General features: G+C 50.8%; 8 protein-coding genes across 8 annotated transcripts; 5 read left to right on the top strand and 3 right to left on the bottom strand.

Moving 5' to 3' along the window:
* Positions 1-3,348: 3,348 nt before the first annotated feature.
* On the top strand, positions 3,349-5,196 carry VTN00DRAFT_4810 (uncharacterized protein; the record flags this gene model as incomplete). The annotated part of the gene is made up of 5 exons (XM_069431274.1): positions 3,349-3,602; positions 3,666-3,733; positions 3,791-4,001; positions 4,058-4,762; positions 4,818-5,196. The coding sequence occupies 5 exons, from the start codon at positions 3,349-3,351 to the stop codon at positions 5,194-5,196; spliced, it is 1,617 nt and encodes a 538-aa protein (XP_069290325.1).
* Positions 5,197-6,508: 1,312 nt separating this feature from the next.
* On the top strand, positions 6,509-7,494 carry VTN00DRAFT_4809 (uncharacterized protein; the record flags this gene model as incomplete). The annotated part of the gene is made up of 2 exons (XM_069431272.1): positions 6,509-6,685; positions 6,850-7,494. 2 exons carry the CDS (start codon positions 6,509-6,511, stop codon positions 7,492-7,494), a joined length of 822 nt encoding a protein of 273 aa, XP_069290324.1.
* A 1,009-nt stretch (positions 7,495-8,503) lies between these two features.
* On the bottom strand, positions 8,504-11,329 carry VTN00DRAFT_4808 (uncharacterized protein; the record flags this gene model as incomplete). The annotated part of the gene is made up of 4 exons (XM_069431271.1): positions 8,504-8,678; positions 8,768-10,662; positions 10,737-11,120; positions 11,288-11,329. 4 exons carry the CDS (start codon positions 11,327-11,329, stop codon positions 8,504-8,506), a joined length of 2,496 nt encoding a protein of 831 aa, XP_069290323.1.
* A 479-nt stretch (positions 11,330-11,808) lies between these two features.
* Positions 11,809-12,429, top strand: VTN00DRAFT_4807 (uncharacterized protein; the record flags this gene model as incomplete). Its single annotated transcript, XM_069431270.1, has 1 exon — positions 11,809-12,429. The coding sequence occupies one exon, from the start codon at positions 11,809-11,811 to the stop codon at positions 12,427-12,429; it is 621 nt and encodes a 206-aa protein (XP_069290322.1).
* Positions 12,430-12,825: 396 nt separating this feature from the next.
* VTN00DRAFT_4806 (uncharacterized protein) lies at positions 12,826-20,767 on the bottom strand (the record flags this gene model as incomplete). Its single annotated transcript, XM_069431269.1, has 2 exons — positions 12,826-19,357; positions 19,416-20,767. The coding sequence occupies 2 exons, from the start codon at positions 20,765-20,767 to the stop codon at positions 12,826-12,828; spliced, it is 7,884 nt and encodes a 2,627-aa protein (XP_069290321.1).
* A 435-nt stretch (positions 20,768-21,202) lies between these two features.
* Positions 21,203-22,919, top strand: VTN00DRAFT_4805 (uncharacterized protein; the record flags this gene model as incomplete). The annotated part of the gene is made up of 2 exons (XM_069431268.1): positions 21,203-21,216; positions 21,275-22,919. 2 exons carry the CDS (start codon positions 21,203-21,205, stop codon positions 22,917-22,919), a joined length of 1,659 nt encoding a protein of 552 aa, XP_069290320.1.
* Positions 22,920-23,981: 1,062 nt separating this feature from the next.
* On the top strand, positions 23,982-24,488 carry VTN00DRAFT_4804 (uncharacterized protein; the record flags this gene model as incomplete). The annotated part of the gene is made up of 1 exon (XM_069431267.1): positions 23,982-24,488. One exon carries the CDS (start codon positions 23,982-23,984, stop codon positions 24,486-24,488), a length of 507 nt encoding a protein of 168 aa, XP_069290319.1.
* Positions 24,489-25,701: 1,213 nt separating this feature from the next.
* On the bottom strand, positions 25,702-26,969 carry VTN00DRAFT_4803 (uncharacterized protein; the record flags this gene model as incomplete). Its single annotated transcript, XM_069431266.1, has 3 exons — positions 25,702-26,231; positions 26,294-26,678; positions 26,763-26,969. The coding sequence occupies 3 exons, from the start codon at positions 26,967-26,969 to the stop codon at positions 25,702-25,704; spliced, it is 1,122 nt and encodes a 373-aa protein (XP_069290318.1).
* Positions 26,970-27,813: the final 844 nt, after the last annotated feature.

The raw sequence follows: 27,813 nt of genomic DNA, 5'->3' as shown, positions 1-27,813 counted from the left end.
AGGGTGCAAGGCTGGAGAAAGCAAGGACCTCAAGGCCTCAGGCCCTGAAAGGCTGACGGGCTGACCGGGGCTTCTTACAGGTCGAGATCGGGCTGAATCTGATATCATGTGTCGTCGTGACTCGTCACGCGAGGGCGCATCGGATCTCGTGTCTCGTGTCATGCCTTTTGTTTACATGTAGATCTTGGCGCACCACGACCCCCAACTCCCGACGGGATGCACCGTCACCATATGCATGCAAGCTACTGGGTGAGCACGAAGAGGCGTCTGCGATACGCTGCAGGACACGAGCAGCGGGGTCCTGTTCCCGTCTGATGGTGCTCGTTGACGCAATGATTGGCGCCGGCCACGCTCAATAGTCTCACGACGCGAATCGCGATCAATCGCCAAGCGGGTTTCGGAAGGAGACTGGTCACCACATGGCGCGAAGGTTCCCCTTATCATATCGAATAACCTCCACCACCGACCCATAGGGCCCAAGAGTCGAGACTCCCAAACGGGATATGGGCGGTTGCTTCTTCCTGCACGCGTTTCCCCCATCCGGAGTACGCGCCTAGGTAACTAGTAGGATTTCCCGGTTTCAGGAGGATGCGTTGTCGGATCGCCTTGCTTAATCGTGGATGTGTTGTCCAGCAATCAGGATGGTCCAAAGAGGTAAAACAAGGAAAGCAGTGGTGAAACCAGTATATGACGTGTTCTAGCAGTAGTCCAGTTTAGAGACGGTGTTGTCCGCAGGGATGGATGAACTCTCTGCAGCACCATCACAAACCTACCGTAGTACTAAGCCCAGCTGCAGACCACGGCCTAGAGGCGGGGTTCAGGCACAGCCCTTCGAGGCTTCGACGTGACGTTACCCCGGAAGCTGTCTGAGGCTGAGGCTCGGTCACCTGAAATCGTCCGGTGTCTCGAAGCGAGAGCTGCCAGTGGGGTGAACATACTACTTGGAGAAGGTTCGGACGGCATGTGCCTGTTGCTCGTAACTTCAATGTCAACACGAATGGTGCTCCGTAGACGCTGATGGGGGCGGACATGCGGGAAGAAGACCCGCGAGAATGCTACTGCGGGTTATGGGGTGCTCTGCAGACCGCATAACAGCGGTGGTTCCGGCCAGCGCAGCAAGCAGGGCTGAGGACCCGGGACCCGCGAATCTGACGCAGAGTTCTCATGATAAGTGATCAAGAACGGCGGTTTTCTCGGCTAGATGAACCATGTGTAAACAATTCAGAGAGATTGACGCCGATAGGTTTCCTCGGGCCAAGCTGTCCTTTGCAAGCAGGAAATGACCGCTGGTAATTATCCCACTAAAACCAGTGACAGCGCAGCTGAAGTGGAAGATGGGTCCTTTGGGCATGACATGGCTCTCGAATTCTCCGAACTGAAAATCTGGACATCAGTTGCTGATGATAATGACATCTCAGCTTCTCAATCCATACGAGGTCTCCGGTCTGGGAGCAAGATAGTTCAAAGTGAACGGGGGGAAAATGTTGAAGAAGCTAGACTCCCTGGGCCAAGATACGGAATAGCTGTAGAGGAAAGATTCGCGAACCGAAGAAAGGGGGTCAGACGTCGAGATCTTTACTAGATAGGAATGCAGGATAACGTTAACCACAAGTATACAGCTGGCATGAACTCGTGCAGGACGGGAACGGTCCGAGGGCGGAACGCTGCGCGAGAATCCAAGGGCGCCTTCATTCTTGAAGGATTTGCAGAGGTTAAACTGCTTAAAGCTGCCAGCAGAGCACTCCGTAATGCTTTCCCGCCCTTTGCAATCGGGCCACCGGCCCGGCCATATGTTGTTCGTCAGGCCTCGTCTCACCGAGATACCTCATCCCTGCACGGACATAAAAGAGTCGGTGTCAGCGAATTGGCTTCGATCTGAATAGCGTCCCGGCGCTTGGCACGGTTTGACGAGCGGCACATTCAGCCATGGATCTCTGGTTTGGCGGTTCAAATCAGCGGCACGATGGGAAGAGTTGGTCAGATGCCAAAGCAGGAAAGCAATGAGATACCCAGCGATTTAGCATCTCAACCTTGCGTGGAAGGCCTTGTTCGAGATTTTTGCACTGCTGGACTGTTGGCAGAATGTTCCCAACAGAGTGGACCTGAGTGGAGTGGAGATGGACTCTGTGCGTTAGCTCGATCTCGTTGCACAGGGCGATGGCAGTAGAAAACAAGTAGCCCAGAGGGGCAAAACAAGATACCCCAGGGACACAAAGCCTGGTACAACGCATCGAGACACTCTCCACGGGGTTCTCCATGCAAAGCGCAAAGTAGGAAGACAATTATTATACAGCTCTAGACCCCTGCAGACAGCAACAAGGAGCCCTCCATCAGACAAAGGCATGATCCATGCATGTATCCGGCCCTGTGCGGCCAGGCGCTGAATTGCCGTTTCTGATAGGCAGCGGGTTGCTACGCAGCCAGTAGTTTACTCCAAGGCGGCAAGGGGAGCACCGCGACGGCCAGAGCTCGGGCTGGTCGTTCTGACGAGAGATCCTGGGGGCATAAATTTCGAGACATGGGCCGTAAGGAGGTGGCAACGGAGAGAAGTCTACGGTAGAGAGAGTTGTATCTCAAAATTTCAGTGCGGACAAAAAGATCGCAGAGCACCCGGAAGTAGAACAAAGTACCCGGTACCTTGCTGAGCAAAGAATCCCCCGTGCATCTTCTGTACCCGGTACCCAAGCCTGTTCGGTGCTGGTTCTGGCGCTGTCTCGTCGCTTAAGCTTCTCAGGACCTGGAGATCCTCCCCACTTCCGTTGCCATTGCAACAAGGGCAGCCCTTCAGCTTCACCATCTCCAGGCCCTTTTTCAGCGCCTCTGTCCTCTTCTTCTTTTCCTCCTTTCCATTCCACCCTTCGTCCTTCTTCGATCCTTATCCCTCTCTCCGGACCGCTCGACCGGTTATCTCTCTACTTCTCCGCATCTCGCCCGTCGGTTGCCCCCGCTGCACTTTTCTTTCAAGCCGTTCCCCGCTGCCAATTCGTGAAGACCTGGTTCCCTTTGGTGCATGCCGGCCATGTCGTTTTGATTCAGACTTCGGTTTCCGAGGCCTCTGAGAGTTGGTGGTCCCTTGGATCGAAGTCTGAGGTCCGTGTCTGTGTCTGGTTCGATAACGGTCTGGAATACTACAATTGGGAGAGGGAAAAGTGAAGAGCTGCTGGAAAGCGGTGTGGTGCAACATCGAATCTGCCTCTGAATTATATGACAGGTGGATAGTGCTGCAGCTCACGTTTCCAACTGAGTTTGCTGCTCTGCTGGTGATTCTTGTGACACTGCAGTCTGGATATTGCAGTCTTCAGGCTGTTCCGAAGGCAATTGACTTCTAGACGGCCCGGAGTCCCCAGAATGGAGCATTCATCACCGCTGGCTGCTATGCAGCCTCCTTCTGTGCTATTTGGTCATTGCTTTCGATCCGATGCACCGACGTCCTGCTCGTCATTTGGTGCGGTGAAAAGCTTTGGTCCCAATAGCTTTAACTTCAAAGATTTATCTATGAAGAAGTCCCATTCGGACTACTTCAATACAAGGCATGTTCGCGGCTCCTCCCCGACGGCGAGTCTCGCAGCGGATCTGTCGCAGAACTTCCACATTGACCAGAGGTCTGTGACATTGCCCGCATCCGGTTGATGGCCTGACAAAGAAAGTGCTTACGCTCATGGCAGTCCACAGCTGGCAACACCTCGCAGGTCTTTGTTCACGTCAAACCTATTTGGAGCAGGAAATGGACGTGGTAAGTAAAACTTGTCCTCTTCTTCCGTCACAGAGCTCTGTACTGATAAACGTGCAGAAGAGAACATGACAACCCCTCCCCTACCTTCCTCGTCGCCAGCTCCGGCCATGGACGTTATGGACATGTCTCCTCTGCCGCATAAGATCCCATTCACAATAACGAAGGACGTTGATCTTCAGTCGCCTACGCCTGACACACCGATGATGAATACAGGATCTAGTCCGTTGCAGGAGTCTCCGCTAGAAGCCTCAAAGGGTGCCCAACACGAGTAAGCTTCAATCTTTAACCAACCTGGGGATTGATATGGAGTCTGACTGTCTGTAGAAGGAGGCGCCCTAACATGCTTCGTCCGTCCTTGGCTCGGGCGAAGGCACACTCAGCTCAATGGGGCATTCCTAGGCCGGCGCCGGAAAGCCAATCCCCGCCTTTCAAGTTTGAAAGCGGAGGTAGTAAGCTGTCTACGGACACTTCAATGTCCCTCGGTGATATGTTCGATGAATCTCCCCCGAGGCACAGCTCGTCAAGCAATCTAATGCCTCCTCCGCGTCTCCGACAGCCTTTTGGAGGCGCCCGTAGCAATGGGTCCCCGGCTCCGGGTCCCATCCGTAAGAGTGGCAATCCATTCATGCGTCCTCGAAAGCAGTGCAGGAGGTCTCTCAGCATGTTCGAAAACGCGGAGGATGTGATACTTCAGAAAGATTCTGAGCCGCTTCAGACCATCAATGATATTGAAGTTACTCCTAGTCTGCAGCTTCCTCACTTCATTCCTGAGGACCAACCCGATAGCCTGCCACGTATCGACAAGTCCATACTTGTGGACATATTAGGCGGCAAGTACAATGATCGATTCGAAAAGATCATGATCATCGACTGCCGCTTCGAGTACGAATACGAAGGCGGACATATCAACGGTGCCGTCAACTACACGGACAAGGAGTCTCTAGCTTCGGAGCTCTTCAAAGAGGAGCCGAAACCCGGTACTCTTCTGGTCCTGCACTGCGAGTACTCCGCCCATCGGGCCCCCATAATGTGAGTTTTATTTCACCTCCGCGGAAGCAGAAACACGTCGCTAATGATCCTCTAGGGCCAAATTCATTCGCCATAAGGACCGCGCGGTCAATGTTGACCAATACCCAAGACTATCATACCCCGAAATGTATATTCTGGATGGAGGATACAGCGCTTTCTTTGCTGAGCATCGAGAACTCTGCTTCCCCCAGAACTACGTTGAGATGACATCCAAGGAACACGAATACGACTGCGAACGAGGGCTTGGGAAGGTTAAGCAAAGGTCGAAGTTCATCCGAGCGCAGACCTATGCCTTTGGGCAGCAGTCCCCCCAGATGGAGGACAGCCCTACTGGCAGATGTCGAAACCATGGCAGCGACCGCAACCGGGGTCTAGATTCACCTTTCGGCGATGAGTCTGGTCGGTTCCCTGGCCGCCGCATGCTATCATACTAGGTTTAATTTTTCTCCCCCGAAGTCCCCACCTTAACGGCGCCACGGTTTGACGGAGTTACGTTTGTTTCCGGAGCTTTAGCGCTTGTCTGCGATATTCTGGACGATTGATATTTCTTTGACATCTCATTCATTGAAGCTTTTCATTTCAAAAGCATCCGGAGGTGCGAAATGACTGGCATACTTGAGCGACTTCTTTTGGACTTTAATCGTTATTGCTAAGCCCTGGACGGGCTGCGACCTCTGTCGCACACGCATCGACGGCGAAATGGATATTTCCCAAGTTACTGCGGATAATCGGCAATTAGCGAACAGATACTTCGACCACGACTCTTCTTCCAACGCGGAGCACCTTGTCAGGGTGGCTCTGCTCCACACCATACCGACTTGTCACGATACTATCACATATCGTCCACCACCGTCTCCTCACTTTTCCTTGTGTCAGAACCTACCTTTTCTTGATACGACTCTCCTCTTGCGGAAAGGCTACTGTGATTTGACCTTCTGCGAGGAATAACATCCTACTACACCTGCCGCCCCACGCCTCTATTTCCGTATTTCCTTTGTTATACTGACAAAAAAGAAAAAGAAAAAAATACAGCAAAAAAATCGGAAGAAAAGAACAAAAAATACGAAAAAAAAATTGGAAAAGAAAAAAAAGAAAAAGCAAAAACGTGATTGTTACAACTTCCGACAAACGTCACTCAACATCCAATTTGACTCTCCTTGGACTGTACCATATATCTCTGACCGTTGGTACCTCTGTTTCTTGGAACTGCTCTACCGACCCGATACCGTCGTTTAATCCAGGTTTGGTCTTGTACAAATGTTCGCGGGGCTGCCTGTTATATCCCGCTGGTACAGAGTCGTTGATATCCAGATTGCCGGAGACGCGTAATCCGGCGTCCTTTTTCCCTTCCTTCCATATATCGCAGACACAGAGCGTCTTATTTCATGTTGCATCCGAAGGTACGAGCAGCTGTACATACTACTAGCAAAGCCTGGAAGCATTGCGCCGAAGGAGAACCGACTTCACCCATCATGTGGGAAGCGGGGAAGCTGGAAGCTGATAGGCAATATTTTCTTTAGTCTAAAATATACCATTTTTAATGTTCAAACCTGATTGTGTTCTTCGTAGACTTGTATGTGACCAGAGTTGTAGACCAGCGGGATCCAATGAGCGGCCATCTCCGCACAAAGCCGCTCTCCGCTCCGCCTCCGATGGTCTGGATGTCAGTCTTGATCCTTCACCATCGTCCCGCCTGGTTCTCCCACGCCCCGATGCTGCTCGAATCCCATCGGGAAGCCCTTCGCCATGGATATCGATGACATTCTGGCCTCCGTCGACCGGGACGACTTCTCTTCGCCCGAATCCACCGCACTCGATCACCAGGTGCTCACGCGCTTCTGGGTCGCGGAGCGCGCCGTGTCGGAGCTCCTACCATGGCCCGGAGCACTGATGGAGAGGATGATGGAGAGAGTTAGAAAGCAGGTGAGTGTGATTACATCTGTCTATGTGTATCCTACTCTCTGTTTCTTAAGTCGGGACAATTGTCATGAGTGGGCTGTACCCATTCCGGACATACATCTTCCTCACCAACGCATTTACCCTTCTATATCCAGAAATATACTAATTGACCCTGTGAAAAATAACAGATCGAAATAATCGAAGACCTAACCGCCTCCTCCTCCGACCCCTTCTCCACATCATCATCATCGACAAACATCAACAACCCAACCCTTAACCTCAAACTCTCCATCCTCCAAACCGACCTCTCCCGCACCCAATACCTCATCCGCTCCCTCCTCCGCCAGCGCCTCTCCAAACTCACCAAACACAGCATGCACTACCTCCTCCTCATCTCCCCGCCCCGACCTTCCCTCTCCCAGTCCCAGAGCCAACAATCCGACCAACGCCCCGAAGACTCCATACCCGACCCAACAACCACCACGACAATAAATCCCTCCCCCCTCTCCGCACAAGAAGCCGCCTTCCTCCACGCGCATCAGACCCTCCTGGCCTCACACTACAGATCGTCATTCCTGAACTCCTTCCCGCCGCAGCTGCGCCGGCTGGATGACAACGCGGGCGGGACGAGCATGGTCCAGGGCCCCGAGACGAAGGAGGTCGTGTTCGTGCGCTGTCTGGCGGAGGAGGTGAGTATTGTGTTCCCCGCGGATGAGGCGGCCGGGTTCGACGAGGAGGAGTATGGGGCGACGATGCGGATAGGGGAGGTGTGGGTTGTGAGGTGGGAGGGGGTGAAGAAGGCGTGGGAGAGGGGGGAGGTGGAGATTTTATGATAATAAAAAAGAGTCATGATGATTTATTTATTCGTTTATGAAAATGTGGGGGGGTGGGTTATGAAATGGGAAGTTGTGTTGAGGGGGAAGGATGGTGGGTTGGAAACTCGCTTCATCGAGTCCTACCGCAACACATACGGTACACATGTACATGCTGTACATATTTAAAACATCGCGTGCATGATGTGGCGGGGCTTTGCATTGCATGGTTACGGACATCTCTTTACTGCATTGACGCGGCGTTGGGAGTATTACGGAATATGTTCCGCAGTCGAGTTCTGGAACTAATATATTCAAAAAGTTGAATCGAAATAAATATACCGTTTTCCTGTTTTTGTGGATGACGGTACAGGAATTGACATTGAAAAAAAAGAAAAACTTAAGTAAATAGAACGAATCGAGAATAAACCCGATGCAAAGGATATTTAAAATATTTTTTTTCCCCATGATCATCTACCTAACCCATCTCACTACCTAAAAAATAAACTAGATACAGAAGAGACCTCTTCCGAGATGAGCTCACGAGTCCCCGGAAAAGCCGAAAATAAAACTCCTGCTCATGAAGTTGTAAAAAACTGAAGCGACATTACGCCTCTACGTTTTTTATCCCATGGACTGACTGACTCCTCCAGTGCTGTACTGTTCTGTACTGTATGAACGGACTTCCATCCAGTTCGATGGCATATGCGCATGATTCCCATTCTCCGTCAGATAGATAGAAACCCGGTCCCAAACCCATCCATATCCGTAAATAATCCTGTCGTCATGCACAATAACCGTAACCAATGGGTGCCGAAAAAATGTAGCACCACTGAGAAGAAGAAGAAGAAGAAGGAAAAAAAGAGCCCGTTCCCCGGAGAAGAAACATTCATCCGTTCGCCGTCACTATTGGGCACAGGGTATTCCCGCAGGAAGAAGCAAAAAGGTCGCTCAGAGAAACGAGAAAATTCAACCAAAACCTTTGCAGGCTTTGGTATGGAGAGTAGTATGACAGTAAAAGACAGCCCATCTATGCGATGTAGCCGTACGCGGGAGGATCCGAGTCGGTGATGCGTTCAAGGTATTCTCGGTCGATCAAGCTTTCGATGCGCTTCTTGACCATATTTACGTCGGGAACGAAACGGGAGGCAAGCTGCGTCAGCACCTCCGTCATGAGTTGCGAGTGGGTGAGCTTCTTGCGTTGCCTGTGGAAGGGATGCTGTTAGTCTCTGCAGTACGATATATATATATATATATATATATATTGAAAGACAGAATGGAATGGATGACATACTTCATAATTCGTACAATCGCCGCCTCGATACTGGCACCACGTTCGTCACTCATCTTCTTTTCGGTCTCCCTTCGCTCGTTCTGACTCTCGACCTTGTTCCCGGCGCCGCTGACAACGCCGATCCTAACCTTGGTGTACGGGCTCTGGAAGTCCTGATTGTAGAAGAAACGATCTGTCGGCTTCACATCCTTGCTCATGGGCTCCTTTTTTAGAACCCGCGTCTTTGGCGCCACAGCAAGGGACTGGAGATTCCGTATCAGATCGTGATCAGGAATCCGCGTGCGTGCTTGTATCTCTTCGTAGCTAAGCGATTCTTCGGCCGGTACATCATTGAACAGGAGGAGGATTATCATAGCGTATGTGGAAACATTCAGCTCGTGCCGCGCAACCTTCCCATTGGACCTGAAAAACAGAGCGCGGATATCTGCGGTGCCCATACCGGGTTGCCACGAAAGTTTCCTTCCGTTGTGTTTGCTGAGATAGAACTTCTCAAAGCTCTGCATAACCGTCTCAACCTCCTTCGGGAAGATGCAAGGCAGCTGCATATTGCCATCTCTGGTGCTTGACATGATCTCCATGGGCCACATAGTGCTCGTGAGAACGTTGACTTCGAGCTCCATCCTCTTCGGATCTGGATCTCCAGTTTTCGCAATGTGATCCTTGTAGCTGGATGTAAGGTCATCGGAGATTGCCATATCCTTGAACATGGCTTCTATGCGCTGCGTAAACTGGTTACCGACCTCCATCTTCATCTTCGATATCATCTGTCTCTCCGCATCCATGCTAGCTGAGCGCTTCATGAGCAGGCGTCGAGATAGATGCTTCTTGTAGTATGTCTCGAAGAGGTCCTTGTCCTTCACGTATCGCAGAAGAGTGATACCGTTCTCGAGGAGAGCATCGACTTCGCTCTCTGTCTTTCCCTTGATACCCTTCTTCAGATTCTCATCGAAGAATAACGAAAGGTATTCGGAGCTTCGGGCATTTGTGTTGATAAAATCCGAAAAACTATTTGTTATCGAGCTTTGCATGCCTTGGTCAGAGGCAAAAGCCTTCTCCCAGACATTGTCGAACTTCTTCTTAAGGTGTAGTATATCGTCGACCCATTTGATAGCAGCCGCTGTCTGCTGGTTGACGGGCTTCTCTTTCTCATCCGCTTTCTTCTTTCCTTCTCCATTGGCCTCGTCCGGCTTGTCTTTGTCGGGCCTCGAGGCTGCAGTAGAGGGAGCTTGTGCAAATGCCTTTGCGGCAGCATTGATCTCGTCGCCCATCTCAACTATTCGCTTTTGTACCGCTTTTGTCAAGGCTGTCTTCTTCTTGTCGATCCTCGAGCTGAGCTCATATACATTGCCCAGATCGGTCAACCTGTCATGGTCGAGCATGTACCTCACTCCACTTCCTTCCAGTTCGATGACATCAGCGATGTTCCTCCTTATCATCTCATCATCCAAGACAGCCTTTATTCTCTGCTCCGACAGTGGAGATAGGGTATAGCGACAACGCTCCTCCTCTTCTGTTATCCGGTCGGCGGTCAATCTGCAGAAAGTAGCAGCGTCTGTGGTCTCTAGGAGCCGCTGTCCTTCAGCCCGGTAAAAAGCCCTGCTGGTCTCGAGGAATGCAGGCTCAAAGACAGTCAAGTAAAGTTTCGCCGACTCTTCTTCGGTGACTGTCTCATAGAGGCCTTCCAACATGTACATACAATGCCGGATCAATGGTCTCTCTATGATATGCCCTGCTCGCTCCAGCTGTATCATGAAAAGGACTGTCGACTCCAGGACGTCGAAGACGGTCGTCTCTGAATCCGGGCGCACGGAGGCGCGGAGGACACAATCTCGGAACAGACACATGGATGCTGTGTATATCGAAGGCTTACGGTGATCTGTACATGTCACGCGATCCTACAAACACGAGAAATGTGTCAGTTCTGAGGAACCTACCGAGGGCGACACTGCATAAAACCGCTAGGACATACCATGTACATAAGAACGTCCGTGATCATGCCCATGCACAGCTGATGATCTTCCCAAGCCGCCTTCATCGCTGCCAAAAATTTCTCTCCCGCAGCGCGCCTCTCGTTCGACTGATCCAGCGCATCGACGGGCTCCTTCGCAAGCAGCAGACTGGGTGAGACCGCAGACGTGATGCGCTTGCGGACCTCACTGTCCAACCACTCCTCTTCGAGGCGTTTTACTCGCTCGTACAGCTCATCTCCGCGCGACATCAGAACGATCTTGTATGCGTTCCGGTAAAGCTCCTCGAAGGAGAGGGTGGACGCATTCTTGGTGTGGATCTCGCGCAGGGAAGAGGCCAGAACAGACCATATCGTCTCGAAATCGTCACCCTTTGCTGTCAGGCCCTGTGCAAATTAGCTTATGAATTCTTCATGGTATTTAATACAGGTAATGTGGTGGATCTCCTGATTGTCCGAAAAGGTGGAGGAATTTGTGTTCCAGTATAGTTCGTTCTCATACTTCAATCGCCTCCAGGAACACAACGGCACGGCCACAAGTGAAGACAACTTACCCTTCTCGGGGCGCGGATTTTTTGTCTCGCTCTCATAGCCATGTTTCGTTTCTTATCCGTGTCCTAACTGGCACAGCGGAGGTTCGATGGCGGAAGTAGCTCCTGTGCGGGGCAACCAGAGCAGCAGCGGGAGGAGAGAGGTGTTGAGGATACCAGGCGGAGGAAAAGACAGGAACTCAGTGAAGACTGGGTCGGGTGCGGGTAAGTGAGTTATAGCTTCATCCGCATCCTGCACAAAGTGAATCTCCGCTGCTGCGAGTGAAAGCAGTGTTTCCACGCCGACGATCTGGGGTTCTTGTCGGGAGGTATCTTGATGCTCCAAAGTCACCGCGGAGAGGAGAGGTGGAACAACGAATCTCCGGCGCAGCTTTTCTCTGAACTTTCCGTCACAGCTCCATCCGGAACGGCCAGGAAGCTTCATTCCCCACGTCTACTCCTCCAGCTATCGATCGCTGGAGACATATCTTCTATCGGATTTGAAATAATCTCCGAGGCTTGGAATCTACTTCATTACTACCATAATGCGTGCATCAACCGCTTTCCTGCAGACCCTTCGCGGCCAGAGCCGCCTCCTTCCCCGAGCAGCCGTTCCAAGCCCGATATTACGACCGCTCTCACAGTCGATTCAGTCTCCTCTATCATCCTCTACCACCAGCGCGTTCAGACGGGGAACTCCCTACCTCTCCGGTGCTCTCAGATACAACTCTAACTCATCATCATCACCGTCATCTCGTCCCCTCACCGACCGCACCACAACCGAAGCCGAAGAAGCCGCCCGCGCGGAGCAGAACAGACTCCGCCGGGAGCAAGAGCCTGGGTACCAGATCACATTTACCTGTAAGCCCTGCGGGCACCGTTCCTCGCACAGGATGTCCAAGCATGGCTACCACAAGGGCACCGTGTTGATTCGCTGCCCGTCGTGCCACAACCGACATGTCATCAGCGACCACCTCGGCATCTTCATGGACAAAAAGAGCACCCTTGAAGACATCCTGTCGGAGCAGGGGGTGAAACTGACCAAGGGATACCTGGAGGGAGATATGGAGATCTGGGAGGATGGGTCCGTGAGGCAGACGCAGGCCCCAGCGGAGGCTGCGCAGCAGAGTGCTGGGCAGCAGTCGCCGTCCTCGTCGTCGTCGTGAGCCCAAATGTATGATGAGGAACGTAACGCAATGGCAAGGCTTTTAGCTGCGGCCATTTCCAGTTTTCCTGAGCAAGGGATTGCTATGTAAGAGCTGATGACTGTTTAGTTCCACTGGTTTTGGTTTGGGAAGGAGTATAGAGGGGTCCTAAAAAACACATCGGGGTGATGTTTGAGGTACGACTAGAACCTCCATGAATGAACGAACAAAAAGGAGTCGTATTAATGAGCTCCTTGGCCTTTTCTTTTAGTGACATTATGTACATGTATATAGACATCATGTTTTGTGGTACGATCTAAACATAATAATCCCATCTCATTAAAACGCCATATCCCATATACCAAATTTCCTTTTTTTGAATGCCAAAAACGGAAATAATAGGTGCAGAAAGGTAATCTACCAACCGCGCCTCTTGCCACGGTGCTCCTGGCCCTTCTCCTTTCTCTTCTCCCGCTTCCGCTCGTTCTTCCTCTTCTTCTCGCGCCCAACCTTCTCTGGATCGGCAACAGCATCGATGCGCCTCTTCATTTTCCGTCCCTCACGTCTTTCCTTGATGGCATCCTTGACACGCGACATCTGCGCAACGTACTCCGTCGTGCCCAGTTTCTTCTGTAGAAGGTCAAGCACCTCGTGGGCATTGGAGACGAGTGACTTGTACGCGGTCTGGAAAGCCTCATCCGACGAGCGTGGCGCCGGGATAGATGGATCGGTCAGGTGCTGCAGCGGCAGGAGGATCACTGGCAAAGAAGGAGTGATAGACTCTGTGTCGAGATGGCGGCAGAGTGCTGCGAGGAGGGCCATTGACGCCGTCTTAGGGATCAACGACTCCGCCCTCGTGGTGAGAGTCTCACGGCGCAGGATGAGAGACACCTGCTGGAAGATGTATTGGACGGCGGACTTTGACGATGAGCGCTCCGTACCGTCTGCGTCGTCGAGTCCGTCTTCGTCATCGCTTTCGTCGGTTACTGAATCCTCTTCGAGCTCTTTGGCCCCCTTTCCGGAGAACTCGAGGCCATTCTGGGCAAAGCACCGACCCAGAAATATAATGTTGCGGACGGTCTGCATGGCGAGCTCCTCGCTGATACCTGGAGTACGAAGACAACGTACACTGGCGCGAACGAGCTGCAACATTGACTCCTTGTCAAGCTTCAGGCCGGAAGTGCCGACCAGAGGGACCGATTCATATCCAGAGGCGGCATTTGCCTTGGCCAGGTCCCCAAGCCACACGCCGGTAAGGTTAGCGGCGCATGTCTTGACCCAAGCGTGAGGATAGAACAGAGATTCGCGAACACTGTGCCAGATGGTAGCACAGTCCTGGGAGAGGGCTGTGGCAGGAGTGGCCTTAGAGATCTTGGTGAAGAGCTGCAAGGCGAAGTAGAGCACCTCCCAGTCTTCACTTTCGTGGTTCTCAACGATGGGTTGCATGATGCTCGGCAGTACTCCCGCCACGAAACGTGCCTCCTTCTCTTTTTCGGTCCCCTCCACTTCGAAGAATATCCTCATAGCTTGCAAACCGGTGCTAGTGAGCGGCATATTGTCTGTTTGCTCCAGCCAAAACCGCACAGGCGTCAGCATCGTCTTGATCTGCTCTCTGTCAGCTTTAGCGTAGAGTTCACTCAGCAAGACACCGGCCATCTCGCGGCACTCGGGTGTATCGTCATTTGCCATAACCATAACTACCGGCAGGAAAAATGTTCCAATAATATCCTGGACTAGTTCGCCACCAGTCTTTGACAGAAGCATATGCACCGCTTCCATGACAGACTGACGGCCTTCTCGGTACTTGTACTCAAGGTTCTTGACAAGGAAAGCGAGCTGCTTCTTCCAACGGTTGTTGGCTTGTGGATACTCGACCAGGAAGTAGATATATGCACCACGAGCGAGATCCCGCGCACCTCGCGTCTGGTTGGTAACCATCATCTTGGCAATATTGTCGACGAGTTCGTACATCTCAGGCACGAGGAACTTGCGCGCCATTACTGCCCGGATGAAATTGAATGTCACGCCTTGGCGGTCAGGTTCTTCAATGTCAGTCGCGATGCGCTTGAGCAAGTATGCAAGGTGGCCATCTCTGAGCTTTACGGTCTTCCTTTCGCGCAGCATAGCCGCGATCAGCTTCAATGCTGCCTGTGCTGCTTCGGTGTTCGTATTGGGAGCTTCCTTGATTATCTTAACCGCTTCCGTGAGGTAGACGTGAGAGTTGTTATCGATTTCAGGCAGAGGAAGTCTGATGATCGTCGCCAAAAGACGGAGAGCGGACACCTTGACCTCCTCCTGGGCCTGGACCAATGCATCGCCGATAATTGGAAGGAAACCGGCTAAGTTCGCGGCGGTCAGCAGCGAGTCGAACTTCTTGACTATCGAGCGAAGAACGTCGAGAGAAAAGCTCGAGAGCTTGTACACGTAGGAAGACGTCGATCCCCGTTTTTCACCTCGCTTAGGCGGTTGCAGATTCACGAGGAAACGCCGCTGAACCGAAGAAAGTTCGGAAGATTTTGCGTCAGCAGCTGGAGAGTCTTGATATGACTCTTTGATAACCTCGTAGCAGAAAACTAGGAGATCCCTGCTCTCCGCTCCCGGGTTTCTCAGGAGACCGACTCCGATCCTCCTCAGTAACTCATCTATTTTCTTGACAATACCTGAGGTGAGCTTCTCACGCAAGATTTGCTGGATCGGGCGTAGTAGATGTGCCAAATGTCGGATGGTGGCATTTTTCGCAAGCAGTTCCATAGAATCGTAGCTCTTGCTGCTCTTGACCTCCTTCATCTTACTGATGTACTCCTCTGCATCCTTCTCTTGACCTGCAGTGCCAAAGATATCGTCCATAACAACTGACACTAGCTCTGCAAGACAGTGGTCCAGGTCGCCTTGTTTAAATTCATCGGTTGTGGAGACAAGCATGGAGTGAATCGTGAAGGAGAGGACGTGACGCTGGTAGCCTTTCGTCAGGACACCGCGTAGCTCCTTCAATATGTAGCCGAAGTAAGACGGTCCAAGGATAATGGCAATTTCAGAGAGCGTTTTCCTAGCGGCATCTCGGGACTCCTGTGCTTTACTCTTCAAGACGCTGCACACATCCAGAAGAACAGGTGGAAGGCGAAGAGCCATGTCTTCTTCGGGAAGAAGTTTGAGGAGTTTGATGATGACGACGGCCGCCGGCAGGCGCAGGCTAACTTCCGACTCTTCCTTGTGATGGACGTAGTCGGTCAAGAAGGGCAAGATTTGTGTCGTAAGCTCACTAGCGACCTTTGTAGTTGCCGGCAGGGTTCTGGCAAGGCAGCTTTTGGAGGGTAGAGAAGGCTCCACACCCTCCATCTTTTCACCATCCGTAGGTTCTGCTTCCTTAGCCTGATCCATTGCATGAGACAGCGCATCGGCCATCTTTCCGAGAAGTCTGATGATGTTCTTCTCCATCTCGGGCTTGCTCTGCATATAGCCGCGATATCTTCGGAATGTTGCCCTGAACTTGTCCCACTCAAGCCATTCTGCAAGAGTACCGATTGTCGTTACTGTCTCCGCTGTCAAGTTGTGGGCGCTCTCGTCTTCAGCCTGATGGAAGACATAGTGTTCAATAAGCGGCAAGAAAATCGTGCTGATGTTGGATGCCTGCAGTATTCCCTTGGCTGCTTCGGACGCCAGGCGGCGCAGCGATCGAAGACGGCGGTGCTGCTGTATATGCAGGATATTATTGAAGAACGACGCCTCTTCATCATCGCCAACCAGAAGCACGTGCATGTCCTGGACGGCCGGCATGGTTGGGTTCAACTTGACGAAGTAACCCAGAGCACTTACGAACTCGGATCGAATCATTTCGGTCTTCTGTCTGACACCGTTGTGCAGAGCAGGCAATACAATTTCGCTGACAAGCTGGTCGAATTCTACTTTGTCACCGTCCTCATCCAGAACCGCCCTCTCCATAAGTCGCTTAAATCCAAAAGAGGCACTAGATCTGATGGCGAGTTCCTCTTCATCTTTAATGTGGAACAGCATATTGAATAGCAAAGGCCGCCACTGCTTCGCGTTGAATTCCCGCCACAGGCCCTCATTTATCTTGGCGAAAGCTTGGAGCCGGCGCTCGTAATCGACTTCGAGTTTCTGCGTGGATATAGCATTCAAATCCGAGCATAGAGCGGCCACCTGATGGAGCTCTGGGTCATGCTTGGCGAACACTGAGAAGACATCCGAAAGGATTTCCCTGTTCTGGTCGTCCTTGAAATAGTCAAACAACGAGGTAACAACTTGGAAAACCTGCTGGGTGAGCTCCATGTCTTCTTGCGGATCAAACAGAGGCAAAAAATGTTGGAGGATCCGCAGCAACCCAGACTTCGTTTTTGGAGAGACTCTGTCTTGAGGTTGTCGGAGGAGGTATGCCGCAATGCTGATAAGTCCTGCGGTTTCTCGCGAAGACTCAACACATGGGGCAAGAATAGACAGAGTTTCGACTCCAGAAATCAAAACAGGACGAGAAGGATTCCGCCTCAGAAGGTTTCCGAGATGAGACAGAATGTGTTCGATATAGGGAGCAAGGACCTCAGATCGGATCTCATCCGTTGGGACATCGCTCATTTCTTCCTTCTCTTCTAGTTGCTTGCCAGTAGAAAGTTCGACGATCGGTGCCAGAATCTGATCCATGACGAAGACTTTTACTTCATCACGGGCTGATTCTACTCCCAGAGTATCGACAATGCGTGACAAGAGAGTTCCATTATACCGAACAAGCAAGAAGGCCAACTGTGAGGCAGACGCCCAGGTGTGGAAAAGCCGAAGAAGACCAGAAACTCCTTGCGCGGTCTCGATGGCAAAATTTTCGACTCTGGGGTTGATCACTTCGTTGAAGATAGTAGGAAGATAGAACGACCAGTCGATATCCGGTGAGACGGAAAATACCAAATCGAGACAACGGATACCCAGTTGACGAATGCTCCGCATCACAGTCAGCAGGTTCCCAGCCTGGGAATCCGCAGCACCGGTTTCCGTGTCATTCTTCAATGCTCGACACGCCCGTACAAGACAGTAGATGATCACGTCCATTGACATTTTTGCGTACGGCAACATACGGCTGCGGAGGGTATCGAACATCGTCTCTACCGTCTTAAGCAGACCTGTCTGCTTCCTTGGGACGAGCACGTCATGGGCGAAGCACTCCTCCTTCACTCGGCCGTCCTCAATAAGACGGAATTTACCAAGAGACCCAAATGAGATTCGCACGAAAATCTCAAATTCTGGCTCTGACAATTGAGATAACGTTCGGAGGATCGCTTTCCTCCGTCCTGCTTGACCTCCTTGGCCATCATGTTGACCCGCTTTCGAGACCATGCGGCCGTAGAGAAGTCTAAGAAGAACGGGAAGAAGTTCACCTCTATGCTTTTCCTCAATGATAACATCATCTCCCCCGACCCGCACAAACACGGCGAGTTCCTCTCTAAACCGAGACTCGTCAAGGACACTCAGCAAGTTCTCCTGATAGGGGACGATATGAGGCTCCTTCCAGGTGAAGAGAGCTTTGAGTGCGGACTTTTGAATCTCAGAGTCTCCATTGGTCAGGAGACCAAGTAGAGCTTCATAGACCTCTGCTGACCTATACAGAACTTTTGGATTCGTGAACTTGCTAAAGAGTGCAAGGAGTGCCATTCGATCCTTGAAACCCCATGAAGGCTGCGCCTCGTCTGCCGTAAGTGTCGCAGATGTCTTGGACGAGGGCTCGGGAGCGCTACCAGCATCATCATCGTCGTGGGATGCCCACAGCAGAAAAGACGGGACGATGTAACGAGATCGCTTTTCCGCTATCTGAGGCGCTGCGTTAAGAACGCGCAGAGCGTGGGATCGAGGTGCCACCGGCATAACGTCGGAAGGAGCATGCTCCTGCTCGAAGGATTCCACTAATAGCATGTTCGCATCTTTCAAGCGCTGGAAGTTCTCAGACATAATGCCCTCGACCTTGGTGGCGTTAAAGCATTCGAAATCAGTTGCATACTTAGGGGCCTCATCCGAGGATCCATCATTGGAAGGGTTGCTTCCATATTCCTGAAGCCATCGGATAGCGATTTCAGCCACAATGTTCTCTCCCGTGGCATTTTCGCTTATTGTTTTCAAGGCCTCCGCGGAGTCCTCCCACAAGGGGGTGAGCCTCTTGGAGAATAAACCAAAGCAAAAGCTTGGAATCAGTTTGGCCATCCACCTACGGGAGGCAACTTGTGGGTATAAGATGGCAAGTTTCCTCAGTTGCATCGAAAGGACTCTGGCGGTCTGCAATGTCAATGGGCTTTCTTCGATCTCGATCGCTACTGAAATCGGAGAAGGGTCCTCTTTCACAGCCCGGGTAACCAGTTCTCTCAGTAATTTTAGAGAGAAAAGTCTTACTGGATGCGATGGCCCGGATAAATTGTCAATTAGAGCGCTGGCAAACGATTCGATTGTTGAATCATTGAACACGACCGTCTCGGGACAAGCAGAGATGTAAGCCAGAGTTGCCTCCAAGAAAAGAGGAAGGCGAGAATATCTCGGAGCCGCCTGAATAATCGACTCCAATAGCGTCAGATCGATTTCTCCAGATTGAACGGCGAGCTCAACGTAAGTCTTAAAGCCTTGGCCACACGCAAAATTGGCCATGATCTTTGAATCAGAAGACTCTGCCTTCAAGAAGGATGAAAAAAGATCATGAAGACTCTGGATCATCTGAGGTAGGAGAGAAGGATCGGTAGAAAAGGATATTGCCCCAGGAAGCTTTGCATATGCATTGAGCAGAGCCACCGATTCAAGAGAAGAGTCGGGATTACCCAACTTTTCCTCGATATGAGCTTTCCAGGGAGCTGGACAACTAACATATCCAGGTTTGGAGGCCTCTGATGTCACACACCCAGCCTCTTTGAGCCGGAGCAGAGATAGACACAGATCATGTTCATCTTCGCGCCATAGAGAGGCGAGGAACCTAAGTATCAGATGTGAATAAATGCGAAGGAGCAGGAAATATCAGATTTGCGCCTTACTTTTGAAAATATGGCAGAACGATGCCGTGGAATCTTTCAGAGCCCGATTCCGAAAATGTAGCACAGAACGACAAAAAGTATTTCGAAAAACGGTCATTAGTCACAGCTTCCATGAGAGGACGCATCGAGGGAAGCATTTCATCCATAGGAGAGGTTTGAAGTGCGTATGCCACCGCAGTTAATAACTGAGGCATGGAAGTCTCGTAAGCTTCATAAGCAGATGAAGCTCTGCGGAGTAACGTCAACAGGCTTTCATGGACACCCTTCCAATTCTTAACTCTCGTCCCTTTTCTTGTAACAACGACAAGGAAAATCAACCGGGAGCAAAGCTTCGCATGAATCGCAACATGTTTCTTATGGTCAGTTGCAATATAAGCTCGGATAGTATCCAAAAGAGGTTCGAAAGTATCAGCAGTCGTGTGATGGATGAGGTTAATGACCACACCGCTCAAGACCTGTTGTGCCAAGTCGCACTGAACTTCATCATCCCCAGGCACGTTATCTATTATGCAACTGAGAATATCCGCTCCATTTGAATGGATGCCTCCCTTCACACCTTTAATAGCGTCGGAAAACATGACCATGAGACCTTCCTTGAAAATTTCGAGATTGCGTGAGTCTGCCGATTCACGAAGGTCGTGTAAGAGGAAGGATACAGCGCGCTCGAGGGGCGTCTTGTTCTTGTAGTACACAAGCCCGGCCTTCTTTATGAGGAACGACATCGACTCCGCGGCAAATCTGGCAACAAATGGCTTCTGGCGCTCCTTTCCGAGGTACGGAGCCATGATACCCAGAAGTTGCCTCAAATCCGGTACAAGTAGTCGAGACAGGAACTTGAATATCCATGCCAGGCACGTAAAGCTCCACTCGACGACCTCGACATCCTGGTGAGTAGCAGCGACGGAGGCTACTAGGGTAACGGCCGATGCGAAGTGCTTTTCAAACCTGGCGCCCAAATCTCTGGCGAACTGAGACAGCAGACTCAAAAGCGGCTCCATAGAGAGCGCATCCTTCTTTTCAATGAACTCCACCAACAAGCCCATTATCTTCTCATCGTGGTAAAGGATCTGAGGAAGGCTCTCGCAGAGAGGATTCACTCGACGCGCAAATTCGGAGAAATTCTCTGACAGGTTCAACTCCACCCAGTGATCGAGAGAGGAGCGAAAATAAGAAGAGGTCTCGTCTCCATCTTCAGGCCCAAAACTCGGTCGGCGCACACGATGAATCGGATCGATTTTGAGCTTTGCGACGCGATGGGAAAAAGGTTCGAAACGGTGCGACTTCGTGGTTTCCGTGCCCTTCTTCAAAAACTTCACGGGTTTACCCCGCGAGCCTGAAGAAGCTGCCACCATCTTGGGTTATCTGGTGGAGATCACGGCGTCGCTTTGATGTGGGAATGTAGCTCTTTCGAATCCCCCAAATCTTCAAAAAAGTTCATCGGCGGCGGTCGCAGTTTTCTCCGTGCGGAGATAGCGCCGGTCTTAACGCTGCACGGGCTAACCCGTTTAGGTCAGCTCCGTCACGTGGTAAAACCTGGCCCAAGCTCCTCGGATTCATCCTGCAACGGCCGATGGCAACTTAGGTCAGCTTTGCATGTACGGTGGTTGGCAAGATATAATTGCCAACTGGACTCCTTGACGCACCATTGATGGAATATGCTCTCATGAAACCTAGCAAGGATTTTTCTTGTTAGTCCTTCGATCGTCCCTCCATTCGCGTAGAAGAGGGTTTCATATCACATGCTCATGGTCACTTCCATCTTAAATTTCCCCTAATCCTGCTGAACCATGGCTTCCAAAATGTGAGTTGGATATGTGTGCTCTTATCTGATGTACCAGCCTGCTTATTCGTCTAACTAGTATTGTGATTGGAAATGTGAATTGCGCGCTGCGAGAAGTCTTCACCAAGCTCGCAAAACTTCAGGTCAAGCAGAATTTCTCCTTCGCAATTGTAGTTGGAGATCTCTTTGGAGACTGCTCGAGTGAGCAGGAACTGGATGAGATTTCAGGTCTACTTCAGGGAAACATCACAGTCCCCTTACCGACTTACTTTTCTGTGGGCAGCCGTCCCATCCCAACAAGAATTGTTGAGAAGATTGAATCGAGTGATGAAGTGTGCCCGAACCTTTACTTCTTGGGCAAACGTGGTACGCTCAAAACTTCTGAAGGCATCCGACTGGTCGCCCTTGGAGGCGAGCTGGAGACCAATGTGCCCCTGGATGCCAAGATCGGCAACAAATACCATCCTCGCTATACGGAGTCTGACGCGAGAGCGCTCTTCGGCGTTCACGACGCTGATATTTTGATCACTAATCAGTGGCCAAAAGATATCAGATTTGGATCCCAAGTCCCTCTCCCAGAGGGCGCTGCACCACCGGAAGGAGTCCAGTGTGTAGCTGATGTTTGTACCACGTTAAAGCCTCGCTATCACTTCTCGTCATTTGGTGATTTCTTCTTTGAACGAGAGCCTTTCTTTCATATGCCGTCAGATGATGCTGTTGAGGCAAAACCACTGACTCGATTCATCAATCTGGCATCGTACAGCAAGAATTCGAAGCAGAAATGGATGTATGCATTCGCATTCGATCCAAGAGCGCCCATTCCTAATTCTATTCCGGTTGGTGCAACAGCGAGCCCCTTTGCCAGAATCGCAACGAAACGTCAGGCTCTGCCAAATCAGACTGAATCATACCACCGGTTTGCCCGGGAAGAGGAGTTTGAACGACCCCGGAAACGCGCTCGACGGCCCCCTCCTGGTCCAGGAGAATGCTTTTTCTGCTTGTCAAATCCAAACATCGCCACACATCTTATAACATCTATCGGAAATGATTCTTATCTCACAACGGCCAAGGGGCCGCTGACAACAACAGAGACCTTTCCCCATCTTGGATTTCCGGGACACATGCTGATTATTCCTCTTATCCACGCTCCCACCTTCACTAGCATTCCTGATCTCGACTCACGATCCGCCACGTACAATGAGATGCAGCTGTATCGGTCAGCTCTGCACTGTATGTTGAAGAAACGAGCAGGGGATGAGCTGGGAGCAGTCACCTGGGAGGTCAGCCGGGGTAACGGGATTCATATCCATTGGCAGTTTTTGCCCGTACCTTCTGATTTAATCAATCGTGGGCTAGTTGAGGGCGCTTTCAAGGTTGAAGCAGAAAATTTCAAATATCCTAAGTTTGAGAAGCCTACGACGAACGAGGGGTCGTCCGAACCGGGCGACTTTTTCCGAGTTTGGATATGGAGCCCTTCGGAAGCTGAAAAGAATCCAGAATCGGCGGCCAATGGAAAGACTGGCACAGACAAGTGTCTGATTCTACCCCTGCGCCCAGACTTCCGTTTTGATCTCCAGTTTGGGCGAAGAGTCATGGCAAAGCTCCTAGGGCTCGAAGATCGCATAAACTGGAGGGATGATGTGCAGTCGAAAGAGGAAGAACAGATAGATGCCGATACCTTCAAAGGAGCCTTCAAGGAATTTGACTTTTCACTGGAAGATTGAGGTGTGATGGTTGTCTTCGCCTGCAGTGCTCTGCTTCCAGTTAAACGTACTATTGTCTCTAAAATATCCTTTCAAGCGTTCTCAACAAGCTACCATGGTGAAACAAAGAAAAAGGAAGCAACAGGGCTTTGTTAAAGGGACACACATAATCTTGGTTGGGTCTATCCATCTTATCCTCGCCATTTCCGATGCTCACAAGTTATTTTCCTGTAATCCAAAGTAGTGGTTTAAATTTTATTTCTATATCTATTTCCGTGGAACAGTGGTTCTCCGTCTAGGCACTTGACAACTTCAAGACTTATTTTTATTTTTTTGCTATACCCTCTCCATCATATGCGTAGATGCCTGGGGCTTCACTCTGATTCCCGTTTCTGGTTCTCTTCTCCTTGCTCGCTCCTGCCAAAACGACACCCATCTTTGTAGCCCATTCTTCCAAGGTTCTAATTGTGAAGAGACAAATTGCATCGTTGGAATCCTTGAAAGTGTCAAGACAATGCCTTCTATATATCCGCGTCCCAATCCAGCGCCTTCCCCCAAACGACTTATACACTATTGTTGAAATCCGATTTATCCATACGCAACATATTCCGATCCCATTTCTGACCTGCATTAGTCCCCGCCCGTGCGCCCGGTCCTTCGTGTATTGCCTTCCAGAAGGTTCCTATCACATTAATTCCCAGAAAACACTTTGAGAAGTGCTCTTGTTTCCATTATTGTGCTTCTTTGAAACACAGCTCCACAGGGGACAGATATTGGACAGCACACATCGCACGATCATGCCGCATAGCGACAACGCTCTCTTCTTCTCTGATATAAAGACACGTTTTTTCTGCGCCTTCAACCATTTCTGTCGCTAATCTTCCGCGGCAGCTTGTCGGAGGATTCCACCTTCGTACTTCGTCTCACAGATACACCCACATTGTATCCCAAGGGTGTCTACTCATAACTTTCACTTGCGTTCTTCTTTACCAATCATTTTATCTCGGGCGAGAATTTTAGCCTTAAGCCTTTGTCACGTTGAATATTAATATCGGCAATCAGAGAAACCACAGCTCCTTCATCATGCCTCTCCTTAAAAAGAGTTCCTTCGCCAAAATATCCTCTTCTAAAGACAGCACGCAAACCGAAGGCTTCTCAATCAGCATCAAGGAAAAACAAAAATCACTCCTCGAACGTCCCTCTCCCTCTACCTTCCCTTCTCGGTCTCGTCGTCGAATCCCTCTCTCCAAGACTGCAGCCTACAACTGGTTGGGTGTGCAGGGAACCATGGAACAAGCTCCGGCTGCAGCGGAGTTCAAGACACGTGAACCTTCCAAGTTATCCAAGAGAACGAAATCGCTCTCCGAATCGGATGCTCGACAGGTCGCGGGAAATGGACTGCCCAAGGCGTCTTCGGTTTCAGAATCTCGCAAGATTTCTGTTGTGATTCCCGAGGGCTGTGTCCCGAAAGCTGGTATCCTTATCACGGTCACGTCTCCTTCCGGTGCGACTTCGGGTGGGTTCTGTGATATGGAGGAGAATAGTCAGATTCGACCAAAGCGGTTGTTGGAAGACCGGGTGAATAAGTGAGGATAGCCGATATGGGTCTGGAAATTGGGATATCACCGCTGGAGGTTGATGTAAGCCATAAGTCTTGACCAAAGCATACTCGTCTTGCGAAAGCGATAGGAGTGCAGTGGTGGGCGTGGAGGTTCCTGTGCTAGAGCAGCTCAAGTTTGAATAGCAGTTCTCTCTTCACTCATTCAGCACGGCGTCTTGTTAGTAATGTATGGAATATCAAGGCATTCTTCTCTCTAGCTAAGAATAGGTCAGGCTCAAGTGTAGACGTCCTTCCTGTGAGGTATTGCGTAGTGTAAGCAGATCCAGAACACTGTAGAGATTGGATAATATCACTCCTTTCTCCTAGCTATGGTTAGATATGTGTATCTTTCGCATGGAGTGTGAGATCTATCGCACACTAGAAGTATTCGTATGAGACAGCTATAGTGGATTCTGCTGGAGCATAGATAATAATACTCACCAGTAGCTCAATACCTAGTAATAGAGTGAGGCCAGCCATAGTCTACAGTAGTAATCATGGAGCATCCATGCCGGCTGGACTGATGCCCTGTAGCCTGAGCCCTCAGGCCTCCAGCAACTATAACGTCTGAAAACAGCCTAGGCTGGATCCTGTTGCCCATGACAACATCACGAATTTCACTGTTGGCCCGCCCCTTGGGGAGTGTGAACTGGTATTAGGGTTTTAAGGACTGGAAAGTCTTTGTTTGCGGTGTCTGCTGCGTGCACGGCACGGATTGTGACGTGAACAGACAAGGAATGGGAACAGAACAGAACATGTTTCCTGACGGGTGCTTTGCTGGGCTACATTCAAGACTTCAAATTGGCTATGTGAGGGAGGATACCTATCTATCTGTTGCTACAGTAGGCCCTTTGAGGTGCGGCTTAATGTTCTAGTTATGTTGGAACAGTGACAAATATGCTCGAATTATATAATGGTACAGACATATAGTTCGGAAGTTATATCTAAGAGCTTAAGAGCTTTCATTTCCCATAGCAATCATGATCATATACAGCTACTTATTTAGCTGTTACTCGCTATCCGATAAAGAAAAAAAGGGAACAAGTACAAGAGAATCGAGAAATCCAATCTGTTCCAGACTGCGTTTTTTCAACGCTCATATCAATCCTATGTAATATGTAATTTTTCCTTTTTTCGGTAGGGCATCCGTCATCAACCCCCTACACTCCACGTTTCGTGCTCCACCCGACCTCGTCTTCCTGCTCACGAGAACGCAGCATTAAACGCATCCGCCGCAGCCTGCCCTTCGACTCCATTTGCCGTTGCGGCAGCCTGACCGGCCTTGCACGCAGAAACCACATCTGCGCCAGCCTTACACTTGCTGCTCAGCTGTCCACAGATAAAGTCCGCGATGATCGCAATATTCTGAGCGGAGCCGTGGTTGAAGGTAGCTCTGTCGACAGGCTGGAAAGAATCTTCCTTGCGGCCGTCAAAGCCGGGCCCGAACTCGATCAGGGGAGAGCCGCCTGCGCAGGTGCCGAGGTCGCCGGTGACGGTTGCGTCTGCAGTGTTACTCTGTGCAGAGGAGGAGGAGGCTGTATCAGATGTTGCGGCAGTAGTAGCGGCGGGGGCAGTGGCAGCAGTAGTCGTGGAAGCAACATCTGCGGCAGAAGTACCGGTAGAGGCAGAGCCTCCAGCAGATGCGACTGCTTGGTTGATTTCGTCAGGGGTAACGTCGGGAACCAGGAGGTTCTGGGTGAAGATGCATCCTTCAGGGTCATTTGCGTCGTCGCCTAGCATCCACGATCGTCAACACTCGGAACTGGGTAAGGAGCCAAGCATGTACAGTACTTACAGGTATTCCCAGCAGCAGTCGGATCCCCAATCTCGCCAGGAGCAAACGTTCCGCTGTCAATCGCAGCCTGAGGATCACCGCCGATACTGGCAATCTGCACAGCCAAATCCAAAGCGATCTGTTTGTTGAACTCTGCAGCACCATCCGAGGCAGGGTCTTGATGCTGGGTGAGGGCCGCGATCTCGGGATTGACGGCCTGCACACTTGTACAGAGTGCACTCTTTTGCCCGACTGCTGCTGTGTTTCTCTCCAAGGTTCGGAAAATGAGAGCATCAGTCATGCCTTGTGCATCTCCAGCCGCTTTGGCGTTTGTGAACGCTTGGTCGGCCACGGCTTGTTGCAGGCAGTCGAGATCTTTGATGTCGCCAGCGCCGGCAGCAGCGGCCTAGACACATAGAGACAGGTTTAGATCAAATCCAGAGCAGATGTAGTGACGGATGTTCCGTGGAATGGTAAATCCAAGACGTACCGCATTCCCCAGCAGCGCAAACACCGGATCCTGGATTCCATCAGGGTTATTCTGGTTAAGAGATGCAGCAACGGATCTCAGAATCCTCTCATGCGAGTGCTCCTGCGGCACCTCGCGAACCACAACTCTGCCAGATCGAGCAGGCAATGGCTGGGCGGTGGCCAGCGTCGCGAAGGTAAGGAGTTCAAAAATGCTTGCGGTCTTCATGATGGGTTCGTGTCTTCGTGTCTGGTGACAGCTATGCAGGAGCGGAAAGGAAATATGGCTAGAAATATATACACAGAACGTATCGAGGAGTGGCAGGATGGAAGTAGAAAGTAGAGACCGGCTCTACGAGTAGAAATTTGTCAGAGGTTTAAGCAAGATGACCTTCTCAGCTTAAACAACTGAAGTATAAAGATTGTGTTGATTCCGCAACGCCAAAGTCAGCGAGTGACTAGAATAGTGACAGGGAACAACAGAAAAAAGAATGTAGAAGATAGAACAACAACTGAATGACCTCCTGGGAACAAGAAGCCACTCGTGCAGATGTGCTTGGACTTATATAGATCATACGATTTCCGAAAACTGCAAAGAAAAAGGCATCATATCCAGATCCAAACGGGCAAAACATGGGGATGAGACCATGCTCCCTCGGTTACCGACCGAGTATCACGAACACCTATCCTGACACGACGATCCGGCCTGTACCGGAGAACAGGCGCCGTCTAAAGCACTGATCGACCAATCTGAAAATATGGCTTTTCATGGTTCTGTCCTATTTCTTTGAATGGAGGTTCTTGGCAGCTCGTCTGCTGCGCATGAGCAGAAGCTCCTTACTGAAAGATGAGGCAACTTGGCATCCAGGCACCACTGTTTGAGCAGAAGGGAGGCAATAATAGTCGAGGGTTTTGATGAATAAGTCGGTGAGACTGTGAAAAAGAGGTCTTCATGCTCAAACGCGATCTCTCACAGTTCTGTGACGTCGACTGTGTCGCGACTCGTGGACCCTGCTAGCGCTGGCTCCTGGCGACATATTAACTCCGTCTCCAGCAGCCATCTCCCAAATCAG

The sequence above is a fragment of the Thermoascus crustaceus genome (assembly GCF_041956765.1).
Source record: "Thermoascus crustaceus strain CBS 181.67 unplaced genomic scaffold VTN00scaffold_2, whole genome shotgun sequence".
Lineage (NCBI taxonomy): Eukaryota > Fungi > Ascomycota > Eurotiomycetes > Eurotiales > Thermoascaceae > Thermoascus > Thermoascus crustaceus.
Note: the sequence above shows the minus strand (reverse complement) of the source record. Positions and strands in the feature narration are given on the sequence as shown.